The following is a 13,496-nucleotide window of genomic DNA, read 5'->3' as shown; positions in this document are numbered from 1 at the left end:
GATGTTTTCCACACAATCCTTCCTGAGTTGATGGAAAAATATACAGAAATTAATGTGGCTTAATATTGAAAATGGCAAAAGCTTCTGTACACTGCACGCAGAGAAGATCAGCGCGTGTGTAATTTGAGTATCAGGTTATGTCAGTGTAACCCAATGACCCATGGAAATTCAGTGCAGGTGCACTCAGAAATATTAAATATATTTGAATAAATTTACATATGAAAAAAGCAAAAGCCAGTGGTAAAGTTGTCAGTGGTGTGTCCCATACTATCCTTACACTTCTTTATTGATAAAAATCTGTATTTGTTTTTATGTGATGGAAATGGGCAAGGCATCCTGTATGCTTTGACATTGATTATACATTATTACATAAGATATAATGGTACCAGGGCCAGAACTAGGGTTAGGCAGAAGAAGCAGCTGCCTAGGGAGCAAAGATAGGGGCACTGGACGGCTACCTCTAAAATTGTCTTCTGTCTACCCCTAGTCCTCACCCCTCTGTCACTCCCCTTCCCCCTGTCACCCCCCCCCCCGAAGCTCTCCGCTCCGTCACTGTCCCCTCCCTCCCGCCATCGCTCTCCCCTCCGTATCTGTCCCCTCCCTCCTCTTCGTCTACTCTCTGTCCACTGGGCACAGGGGGGTGGCATCCGACTGGGTTAGCTAGGGCACCTGGCCGGCCCGGCCCTGGATGGGACTAAACAAATGCAGAGTAATACGGCATCCCTGTACCTGCTACCAAGTATAGAGCTCTTTGAATGTTTAGTTTGAAATAATATTGCATTTATAAGATGGCTAACAATTGGTTTGGTCAATTTTTACCAATTTGGTATGCCATTGGTCAGTGTGCAGGGACTCCAAATTAATTTCTGAAAGCGGGAACGACCACTAACCCCCATTTAAGGTTACATATATATATACATACTCAAACCATATTTATATATATATATATATATATATATATATATATATATATATATATATATAATACAGGTATGGAAACCCGTTATACTCCATTATAATCAAATAATCAATTTTTTTTTAAATTATTTCCTTTTTCTCTGTAATAATAGCACCTTGTACTTGATTCAAACCAAGATATATAATTAATCCTTATTGGAAGCAAAACCAGGTTATTTGATTGATTTAATGTTTAAATTATTTTCTAATAGACTTAAGGTATGAAGATCCAAATTACAGAAAGATCCATTATCTGGAAACCCCCAGGTTCCAAGCATTCTGTATAACAGATCCCATACCTGTATAATGATATGTTATAATACTTGCACATATTCCAATTTTTTTATTTGAGTTTAAAGAACCATATTGTCTACATGCTCTACTGTTAAATAAAAAAAATACTTATGCGAGCAAGCAGCAAAAAACAGACATAAAAGCATTATTGTAGTGTTTTGGGGATTATCAGCAAAAATTAATTATGTGGTGTGTCAGCATTATTTTATGGAATTCATTACTGAAATCAAACACTATTATGGAATGTTTTACATTTGAGAAGGGAATTTTCCACTAGACTATTGCTCATGGTGCATATTGTATACAGACATTTATATTGAACTATAACCATAAAAGTGAATTCCTTAAGCCAATTTAGCCGTTGACTCCCCTTATCCTCTTATTCACCGAGGACCATTGTCTCCTGCAGTGGAATGACTAATGTCTGCACAAATCAGAGATATGTCTGTCCTTTGGGACATGTAAACTAACTAGTGAGAGTCAGACAGAAGGAAGAAATGATAATATTTTAAGCTATTATGCAACTATTGTCTCATCCAGACATAGTAATGTATTGAGGGAGACAAAAAGAAATAAAGGAATCAAAGTTACAGACCACATTTATACATGCGTGAAGGGGGGTTTGGCACAGTGTCAACAAAATCTTTTAATTTATCTTGATTTGTTTCTCAGAATTGCTTAAACATCCTGAAAATTAGCATAGTCTCTGTTTACTTATAGACTCCTATAATAAGCCAAAAGTGAAAATATAAGGGCAGATGTACCAAGGGTCGAATATCGAGGGTTAATTAACCCTCAATATTCGATTGCCGAATTAAAATCCTTTGACTTCGAATATCGAAGTCGAAGGATTTTGCGCAAATAGTTCGATCGAACGATCGAAGGAATAATAAACGATTAAATCCTTCGAATCGAACGATTCGAAGGATTTTAATCCATCGATCGAAGGATTATCCTTCAACCAAAAAAAGATAGCCAAGCCTATGGAGACCTTCCCCATAGGCTAACATTGACTTCGGTAGCTTTTAGGTGGCAAACTAGGGGGTCGAAGTTTTTTCTTAAAGAGACAGTACTTCGACTATCGAATGGTCGAACGATTTTTAGTTCGAATCATTCAATTCGAAGTCGTAGTCAAAGGTCGAAGTAGCCCATTCGATGGTCGAAGTAGCCAAAAAACACTTCGAAATTCGAAGTATTTTTTCTTCTATTCCTTCACTCGAACTTAGTGAATGGGCCCCTAAGAGTCATATTAAAATGCAACTTGCCTGTTTACTTCTCTAACTGTGCTGCAAAATATATTATCGCTCTGTAATGAAATGCAGTTTAACAAAAGATATTTTAGAGTACAAGGGTATGTTTTAGCATATATGAGTATGTTGTACTAAAAGTTCATGATCCCCATAGCAAAATCATTTTAAGGCCCTCAAAACTTTAGAGAGTTGAGGTTTGAAAAACATATTTTGAAAGACTGCCTTGTAGAATATATGTAGAAAATAATGTACCCCCTATTGTAAATTCTAAGGATATTAGAAGTCACTGAGGGCTTCCATGATCAGAGTCTGAATGCGGTTTTACAGGTCATGGAACTCAAGTTTCAGTGAGTCACGTGGTACCGATTAGAACCGATGATATTGCTAAGCACCATTTAAAAAGGTTATTCATGGCTTTTGTGTATGATATCATAATAACATATGTAGTGATAGAACAGCCTACTGTAACTTTAAGTTGATCCAGAGGAAGGCCAAACTTGCACTTTTTGTAGTAATATGTGGTTTAGAATTCGTTTTTAATTCCCTATAATACAAAAAGAATATTAATTATCTGTCTTTCTTTTCTTCTCCCTTTTAGTTATTGAATCAAAAACTTTGCACGGTGAAAGTGGGGAGCATAGCTTCACCAGCCCTGGCTCTTATGTGATCGAAAACACAACAGTTGAATTTCAAAGGGGCTCTGAGAGGGAGATACTAAAAATACCAGGTCCACTCCGAGCTGATTTCATCATTAAGGTACTACTATTAGAAGGCCAGGAAGTATAGATTTTCTTTTTATTTTATTATGTACCGTAGTCACTAATTATGCTATGTTTATTTAAAAGAAATATTGCTGTGATTCTCAAAAATGTTGCAGGAGTTTCTGCAGCTTCTCATTTTATGGAGTGAGAGGTGGTGTATCTCATCTTCTCAAGTCTAGTATCCAAGAAGATATCAATCAACTGATTCCCAGTTTTAAAAGCTGGGATGGCTGCTGCATTCACCCTCAGAAATAACAAACTGCTCTCAGCTCTGAATTAATGTTTAGTCTAATTTTTTGAGTGATAGAAGTGGCCCATCTTGTTGGATGCTGTTAAAAAATTGATCCAAAATTTCAGTATTATATGTACTTCAAGACCATTTTAAGTAACATTATCAAGTGGAAAATGCTTTAATTGCTATGGCTTGTCTGGATCCTTGATAGGTTCTCTTTCCACTGGTCTACAGTTGGGTTGTGTCAAATAATGGCAATCATGATGGCTTTAACTTTGGACCAGGCCCTCATTTACATGGGTTCCACCAGGTCTTACTACACATGAATACAGAGCAACTCAATGGAGTGAGTAAGGTAGACAAATATTGGCAGAGCTGGGTGTATTAAAGGGACAGTGACACTAGCATAATTGAATTCTTCATCAAAATATGCCTATATGTCCGTTAGACCATTTTCCTCAATGTGACCTCTTTCTATGTAAATTGGGCATAGGTAACTTCTTTAAGAGAGTGTCGGACAAACGACACATTCTTATGGTCTCTTGAGGCTTGTCAATCAGAGCTACAAGGCTGGAAGTTAAATGCTTGACTGATAGGAAGAATCTGGCAGCACAGCTAAATGGTGTTGTTGGCTTATTCTTCATCGCCACACAAGGTCAGGGTTTACAGACTCCTTATCACAGTGCTGCTGCTTCCTTTCATGTTCAAATATGTCACAATACAATAACAATCCTCCACTCCTCCATCACACTGCAAAACTCCTCTTCTGCATCGCTCTGTGCTGCTCATTTTTTTAACGGTGCTTTTAACTTATTCTGCCTACTTGATTATGTGTGGCCCTTGCCTGCCTCTCTTCCCTGCATAAATCTGTGCCAGGACTGCTTGCAAAATTTACCTTTTAACCCCCAGAGCTGGAGTACATGGTTTGTGCAGGAAAAGTCAAGCAGGCAGGAAAGGGAAATGCATATATAACCTAGTAAGAGGGAATGAAGTAAGCACCATCTGAAAATAACCCAAAACCCAAACCTGAGCATTGCGGGAGAGGAGACGCTTTTATTTTTTGCAGGAGTGGGTGTGAGATAAGAGAGGCTGAAAGCAGTAGTACTCGCCCCCTACATGAAGTAGTATCCTTCTCCATATGAGGAAGTGGAGTGTTTTTTTAAAACAATATATTTTACTAATTTGTGGGTTTACATCAGTAATTTTGTGATTAATAGTTATTAATGCCATCAAAGTAGAGATCAAAGCACAAAACTAGATGTGTCACTATCACTTTAACCCTAGATGTATTGGTTCAGGACCAGATTAACAACTGTTAACTGATCTGTGATGAATAACAGGAGACCAATTTCAACACCAGGAAGTCAACACAGGAATAAGAAAGAAGAAAATATGACTCAGCAAACAGAATGCAGAGTCAGGATTCAGGAACCAGAACACCCAGGTTTAAGTGACCTTCAACTGGCTGCTAATTTTATAAGGAGGCTGATGTTAACCTCAGCTATGGCCTGATTAATTGCAGTTGAAGGATGGCAAAGAATTGAACCAGGAACCTAGCCACCTGGTCATAAAGAGCAGGGCAATTTAAACTACAGGTTTTTGGTTTAAATCCAAGGAGCATCTCAAAGGTTTTGGTCAGAGCTATTTGCAACCAATCAAATTAAACTTTCATTCCTATCTAAGCAAGTCCATTCTGTAAAAACGTTGTTCATGGGGACATTATCCTGCTAAAACTAGCTAAGTTTGAAGCACAGAATCACAATTGCCAATTCTAATTTATATTGTTATGGTATGTTTTCATTGGAACCAAGGGCCCTAGACATAATTATCAAAAAACCCTGTGTCCAATACTCCTCCTCCATCAAACTTCACAACCAGCATTAAACACTCAGGCAGGTAGCATTCCCCTGGCATCTACCCAGACCTGTCACTCCGACTGCCAGATGTTGAAGCAAAGAGAGTGTTTTCATTGTTCCAGAGTCCAATGTAAACTTTCACCATTCCAATAAGAAAAAAAAAAGTTGTCCTCACGACTAAGCATTTATAAAATATTATGGGGGTGCAAAGATGGCACATGAGCACATAATTTATACAACATTTATCTCGTTTTGGTGAATTGTGGTCGTTCATTAATGAGTCAGATCAGTTCTTAATTAATCAGATGAGTGAGTGGGAGAAGGGCATTTAATTAGATTTTTGCACTTAATATGTAAAGACAAGAACACCTGAGATGCCACGGGGCACTAAAAAAAGGCATTTTCACATAATTCAAATGTCACATGTGCTCTTAAAGTTATTGTTCAGTATAAAAAGAAAAACTGGGTAAATAGATAGGCTGTGCAAAAAAAATGTTTTAGGTATTAAGCCAAAAATTAATCTATAAAGGCTGGAGTGACTGGATGTCTAACATAACAGAACATTACTTACTGCTTTGCAGCTCTCTTGGTTTCCACTGATTGGTTACCAGGCAGTAACCAATCAGAGACTTGAGGGAGGGGGGCCACATGGGCCATAACTGTTGCTTTCGAATCTGAGCTGAATGCTGAGGATCAGTTGCAAACTCACTGAACAGATATGACCCATGTGCCCCCCCTTAAAGTCACTGACTAACTCAGAGTTAGAGAGCTGAAAAGTAGGAAATTGGGTTCTGTTCTGTTAGACATCCAGTCACTTCAGCCTTTATATATTACATTTTTGAATAACTAACTATATTGAAAACATTTTTTATTTTGCACAGCCTATCTACTGTATTTACCCAGTTTTTATTTTTACACTGAACTGTTCCTTTAATGTTAATCATACAAAATATTGATATAGGTGCAGATCTCTTTTTCTGTCTTTCCACCTATCCAGCCAATGCATGGTATTGTAAGCGGTGATGGTAGACTTGTGTGCTACTGCTGTCTCATAAAAATCCAGGTTTCCAATGAAATGTATCAACAGTGCTTTTTACTAATTTTACTCTAATTTTATAAGAAGTATCTGGGTACTTTTGGTCTAATACAGGGTTATTCAGTAAAAGGCACTAAGTTTGCACATTCCTTAAACTAATGTCCATCGTATTATTTAGTAAATATTCTCAGCTTCACTGATTTTCATGACATTAGGTGATGGTACCCAAGGTAAAAATGACTGGAATGTAAAGTATTCTTCTAATATTATATCTGTAATATACATATATCAATCTAAAATACTGTGACTTTTTTCTTTTGCGGTTAACACAATACAGACTCGTAAAATGTTATAGCAGATTAGCTGACTGTTGACTATGCACAAGTTTAGTGTATCTTGCAGCAATCTAGAAACAAGAAACATATCTTGCACATGGTTAAGTCTGAAACAGAATCTTTTGCAAAATGAATTCTTTAGAACATCGAAGCATTGAAACATTTGTTAGACAGATGCAGTGGGAACCAGGGAGCAAAGAAAATGTATTTTAGCTTTCTCACATTACTACTTACATTTCAGCAAAACAATATTTTCAGTGACTTATGGCCTTCTATAGCTGCATGGATTGAATTTGTGATAATTGTTCACTTCCTGAATTTTTTTGGATGTTGCTACCAGAAGGCCAATGTTTTTTTAATTCCTCCTCTTCAGAATCTTTTTACCAGTTATAATTAGGAGAAAAATGATGTTTTATAAAAGAGAGTAATCCCTGAGGGTAATGATCTGGCATGCTTTTTTGGGTTGAAATATATTATACTTGAAGAACTCATGTATGAAACCATCTGAATATGACCAGGTGGAAACATGGGACTTTGTGAAACTAAACCTATACCAAGGAAGCAGTTTATCAGTTCTCTCCATGACAGCTCACATTCTGATAGTTTCCCCTCTCTCTTTCTTTCTATTGGACAGAACTTGCACACAAAAAAATTGTAAAAAAAATAACCAGACATATGTGACATCAAAATCTATGTTTGCCTCCTTTAGGGGATATTATTTTTGAACTATGTCATTCCTGTGGGTCTTTTTATAGTTCTGTCCATGTATGTTCTTCTGTCTTTCTGTTTCTTGGCACGTCTCCGTTTCTGTTTATCTCTGCCTGCATGCAAGTACCTCTTGGCCTTTGTTTTTGTAATTTTTTAGCCTTTGTGTTTATCTACATTTATGTTTTTGTTACCTTTAAGCTGTGCCCTCATGCACAAAATTTTGAGGTCAACGCAGAACCAGTGAATTTTGTGTAAAATCAAATACTTTAGTACTTTCCCATACCCAACTTTGTACCTAGGCACAAAATTTTGCTCACACAGGCTAAAATAAAATGGAGGAAGCATTGCTTTATTTTTCCTGTTCTACTGTGTAAGTGTCTCTGTGTCATTGCACTTTTTCTTCCTATGTATATCTCTGGCTCTCCTTTTATATGCATGTTTTTGCCTCTTCTGTGTCTAGAACATGATTGATTTCCTCTTCATAGCAAAATCATGGCACTAACACCCAGTTTGTATGGATAGGGTTGTAAATATTTTAGCAGGCACTATAGGCATCCTTAAACTCCTCCTCAAAATGAAAGAGGCCTGACCACCAAACAAAATGTAATCTTAATATTCCGTTTTTTATATTGGTCAACAGTGTATTCCTTTATTAATCCAAGGCATTTCAACAGAAAATTGGGTTCAGTTCCTGCATCAACTCTTTGGAGTCCAGGGCAAGTTTTATTTTTTTCCGTACCCAACCAGTCTACATGACTGTGACTAAAAAATGTGTTTAGTGCTCTTTTTTTTAGTAGTGTTTTAGTAGTGTTGTATAAAGATTTATATTTACCATAACTGTAAACATAAAATTATTATGCTGAAAAAGAAAGCATAGAATAAAAGTAATACTGTACACGGGGCTAAAACTGCCAAACGTCCCAAGCCTGGAATTAAAAAGCAGAAAAAATACATTAAGTGGCAAAAATACAAAAGAATCATGGCAATATGTTCTGGTATTCTAATGAGAAGGACATATTGAGTCATCTGCTGACCTGGAGCAACATGGCCCTCAGTTAGATGAGTTCACAATTCCACTTCTGCCATGCCCTTTTCCCTATGAACTGGTGTCAAATGTATTCTTCCCTCTTCCAAAGTTTTGATATTGATATTATTGTATGATATGTGTTTTCTTTTTCAAAGTTTTCACCCAAGTATGATATTAACACTCCAAATTTTCCAGATCAGGTATGCGGCTCCTAAAGACAGCATTGTGCAGTTCTATTTCTACCAACCAATTAGTCACCAATGGAGACAGACAGACTTCTTTCCGTGCACAGTAACATGTGGAGGAGGTGAGTTACCATGTCTGCTTTGAGCCACAAATTATTCCTATATTGAATATGTGTTATTTTTAAATGGGTAATATCACTTAGCGTGTCATTCTTTATACTAGTCTTCCTTTTAATAAGATCAGGTTTCATCCAAAAAACTAAAATCTTCTAAACTAAAACTTACTAGCTATTTCTAGTTAATTTTTTTATTTATATCTAATATTATTTATATTATCTGTATCTAATGTGTAACTAATTTGTTTTACTGCCCCTGCTTTTCCACTGTTTTCAATGTGATTCTAGGTAATACTTCATGTTACGCTGAATTGTCGCTTCTTGTCACAAATACGTTTTTGTGACATCTTCAATGTTCAGCCTCTACAGTTATTTTCTGTGGTGCATATTCATCCAGCACGATTCATGTGCCCTTACACCCACTGATGTCAATAGAAATTACTATAGTTCCTATAGTATAGAGTGGATTCTGATAAACCTGCCCATTTAAAGATTGTGAGTTTCTCTAATGTTGCCATGGCTGCACATTATACTATTGAAAAGAGACATAAAACCATTTAAGATAAGAGCTTTCTACATTAACCCAATGTGGAGATTTTCATCTTGTAATCCCCATATCATATATACATTCAGATAACACCTTAAGTAACAATGACAACGCTGATGTCTTTTCTAATGTTTATTATAGCAGATGTTTAAATTGTCAGCTCTGGTTACAGCTGAATCATCACACAGTGGCTAACAAATTAAAGGGATGTTGAAACATTTAAAATCTTCGGGTGTCATCCCCAACACTTGATTTCTTTTTCAAAATGCCACATTTTCAGCCTGCACCCCCTAAATAAATTGTGTTTTGTAAAATATCAAATATTGAGGATAACACTCCAGTGATTTTAAATATGCATCAGTATCCCCTCAAAGGGTTAACATTATCAAAAGTTATAAAATCTTATGGTTGCTTACTGTATGTGTTTACAATAAGAAGGACCATCAAATCATCAGAGAGTCTTCACTCTCTCTCACACATAAACAACCATTAGTTCCATCATGCACTCATGCTTTATACTCTGACTCTAGAATTTTGTAATAAGAATTTTGAAATCATGGTGGTTGCAGATCTAGTTTGTGTCAATGCAGAAATATAACTATCCCAAAACCCAGAATAAACCCATAGGTCTTAGTCACTGGTCACCCTTCTGCATATAACAGCCTCCTTTCGCTTCGGGAGGAGCCCACCGGTACTCAGATGCCGCCAGGTCTTAAAGTGAGAGGACCAAGGGAACCAAATGTGCACAAGAAGGACAGGGAACAAGGAACGTAGTCGGGGTCACAGGCCGGGGTCAGAACCAACAGTTATTACAATCAGGATCCGAAGAAAGTTCAGTAAACAGGCAGAGGTCGGTACAGACAGCAAAGAAGCAGAGGTCAGAACAATGAGAGGAAGGAACAATTGACCATGGTCCCTTTAAATATTTGAATTTTCACACAGATGAGGCACGCCAAACAAAACAGACAGCATCACTTTCGGATTTTTCAAGCATGTTAGAAGGCACACAGGAGAGGAGAGGCATTCCTGAAGCCTCCCAGCTACTATTACAAGAAATTTGAACCATTAATGGGTTTAATAACAAGTGTTATTCACAATTTAGTAATGCCAAGCACTAATCAGAAGTGCCTAAAAATTGGGATTTTTTTAAAGGAATGTTTTGGGCTAACATATTTTCCATTAAATACCATACTGGACTTAAAGGAAAAATGTATCCCCGAAAATTAATTTTAAATCAGATATTTTACATCAAATGGCATATCAAAGAATCTTAACAAACTGGAATATAGGTATCATTAAATATTGCCTTTTTACATCTTTTCCCTTTGTGCTGCCTCAGAGCTCACCTGACCAGAAATACTGCAGCTTTAACTGTAAGGAAGAAATGCAAAAGACAGAACTTTGTCTAATTGGATCATGTGACCTAACATCATAGGCAGAGGGTCACCAAAAAAAGATCACCAAAAAATTGTTTCACCTACCGGAGGTGCAGGCTAACAGTGCCTTCAGTGCAGATGGGGGAAACAATAGCATTTTTTTAAGAAAAGTCCCCTATAGAGTGCTATAGTCACCTCACTCATTAAGAAAATGTGTGTGCCCCAATGAGGCCTTCCATACCAGGAGGTCCCTCCCAGTGAACAAGCCACAGTGCTTGATAGGGGTATTTTCTTAAAAGAGAACTGAACCCTAACACTAAATATGGCTAAAAATGCCATATTTTATATGCTGAACTTATTGATCCAGCCTAAAGGTTCAGTATCTCTATAGCAGTAATAATCCAGGACTTCTGGTGAAACATTTTTTAGATTATAGGCATACTTTAAACCAAAGCTATGGTCAATAGTATCCCTGCATGAATTCTCTCTCTCTCTCTCTCTCTCTCTCTCTCTCTCTCTCTCTCTCTCTCTCTCTCTCTCTCTCTCTCTCTCTCTCTCTCTCTCTCTCTCTCTCTCTCTCTCTCTCTCTCTCTCTCTCTCTCTCTCTCTCTCTCTCTCTCTCTCTCTCTCTCTCTATATATATATATATATATTAATACGGAAGGTACCAGCACTCTGTCTCTGACTTCCACTTTACGGATGCTTGGCCAAGTAAATGTATATAATTGTTGAGGAGGGACCAGCACACCGATTTTTTTAAATTCACCAAATATTTATTGCAACATCACTGTGCTTCCACAAAAGCACAGTGATGCTGCAATAAATATTCTTGAATACCCTCTTGAACAATTATATATATATATATGTGTGTGTGTGTTTTGTATACCAACTTTTATACATTATACAATCCAGTAAGTGAAGAGATAAAATAGTGTCATGTATAGTGTATAACATCCCTGACAAACACAGCAAAATAAATGCTGAGTAAACATCAAGTATAATAACATAGTATGTCACAAATACATTTTGTGCACCTAGTGGAAGCCTTCACCTCAGAGAATATATTTCACCAAAATGTAAGGTCATGTGATTAAATGGAACAGATACAGACAGCAGATACAGAGACTAGTCTCTCTAAATAAAAACACACACACACCAGTGTTTCCTTGCTCAATTTCACCCACTGTCCTCCTCCCTGTACTCTAGTTTTGTCACCAGAATTCCATGTGAGAAGCACATCTTGGCATGTCAGTCAGGGCAGGAAGGGGTAAAACTGCAGCAAGCTGACTCAGATTAAATAAATTCTAACCATGGGATAAAGGGAGCTACAAATACACTATTTTGGACTCGGCCGAACCCCTGCATCCTTCGCGAAAGATTTGGCCGAATACCGAACCGAATCCTAATTAGCATATGCAAATTAGGCATGGGAAGGGAACAACATTTTTTACTTCCTAGTTTTGTTACAAAAAGTCATGCAATTTCTATCCCCAACCCTAATTTGCATATGCAAATTAGGATTCGGATTAGGTTCGGCCGGGCAGAAGAATTCGACCGAATCCAAATCCTGCTGAAAAAGGCCGAATCCTGGCTGAATCCCGAACCGAATCCTGGATTCGGTGCATCCCTATACACAATACACAAATAGTTGTTCCCTTCTCATTGCCTAAGTCTCTGAATGTATATGGAATCTTTCAGTGATAAAATAAATAAATATAAATATATATGAGCAATTGGTTTGTAGAATAAATAAATATCTATAACTACTTGGCATCTTTTTAACTAACTGTAGTCCTGGAGATCATTTTCAAACAAGTTTAAGAAAACCTAGTTAGACAAATGAAACAAAAATTATTATATTTGGTCATGCATTTATTTAATTATTTTTTAAATTTCCAATAGCATATCTGCATTAGATAAAAGGATTAGGATTATCATATAATTTGAAGGTAAAATCCGAGGCTGGTGTTTTTAGTCAATCAGATGACAATCAGGTGTGAGTAAGAGACCCTCTTTTATTTCAAGAAGGGGTATACAGCAAAGTCTGATCACACATACAGAACAACACATTTGTGGATGTGTATCATGACTCCAACAAGGAAGTGTCCGAGGACCTCAGAAAAAGAGTTGTGGATGCCCATAAAGTTGGAAAAGGTTACAAGACTATCTCTAAAGAGTTTGGACTCCACCAATATATCAGACAGATTTTGTACAAATGGAGGAAATGTTTACCCTACCGAAAAGTGGTTAAAGATAACACCAATTGCAAGGCATCTATTGGTCCAAGAGGTTACAAAGGAACCCAGTTTAACTTCTAAGCAACTGAAGGCCTGTGTCATGCTTGGTTTTTCAAAACCCAGAACAAGGCCAAGATTCTGGTCATGGCTCATGCTTCTGCCTATAACAGCAAACTTTCGCTTCAGGAGGAGCCATCCATTACTTGGATGCTGCCGGATGCAGCAAGAACCGGGGAGGAAGCAGAGCGTAATCAGAAGATAGGCCGAGGTCAATCTCTGGGAACAAGAAACAAAGCAAGACCAGATTGTCCAGTGCTTGCAAGGACTCCTCGCTAGGCTGGACACAATTCAAAAACCAGCTGTATTAAATGTTGAGGTTCATGATAACACCAATACTGAACAGCAATGGTGTGTATGGGAGGGTAGCAAGGAGAAAGCCACTGCTTTCCCCAAAAAATATTGCTGAATGTCTAAAGTTTACTAAAGATCGTGTAGACAAACCAGAAGGATATTGGACAGATGAAAGAAAAACACTGCATACCAGAATTAGAACCATATCCTATATGTGAAATATGGCGG

General features: G+C 37.3%; 1 protein-coding gene and 1 long non-coding RNA gene across 5 annotated transcripts in view; one reads left to right on the top strand and one right to left on the bottom strand.

Moving 5' to 3' along the window:
- The window catches only part of LOC121402157, a 122,932-nt gene that overhangs the window by 44,514 nt on the left and 64,922 nt on the right, over positions 1-13,496 (bottom strand). The gene's annotated exons all lie outside the window — the stretch shown is intronic.
- The window catches only part of adamtsl3.S (ADAMTS like 3 S homeolog), a 255,057-nt gene that overhangs the window by 176,718 nt on the left and 64,843 nt on the right, over positions 1-13,496 (top strand). For both annotated transcript variants that reach the window (XM_018255378.2, XM_041588273.1), the window contains exons 9-10: positions 3,100-3,257; positions 8,652-8,763. In XM_018255378.2, the coding sequence (XP_018110867.1) occupies positions 3,100-3,257; positions 8,652-8,763 (270 nt within the window). The remainder of the gene's footprint in view (positions 1-3,099; positions 3,258-8,651; positions 8,764-13,496) is intronic.

This window comes from Xenopus laevis, chromosome 3S (genome assembly GCF_017654675.1).
Source record: "Xenopus laevis strain J_2021 chromosome 3S, Xenopus_laevis_v10.1, whole genome shotgun sequence".
Lineage (NCBI taxonomy): Eukaryota > Metazoa > Chordata > Amphibia > Anura > Pipidae > Xenopus > Xenopus laevis.
This window is presented reverse-complemented; position numbering and strand designations above follow the sequence as displayed.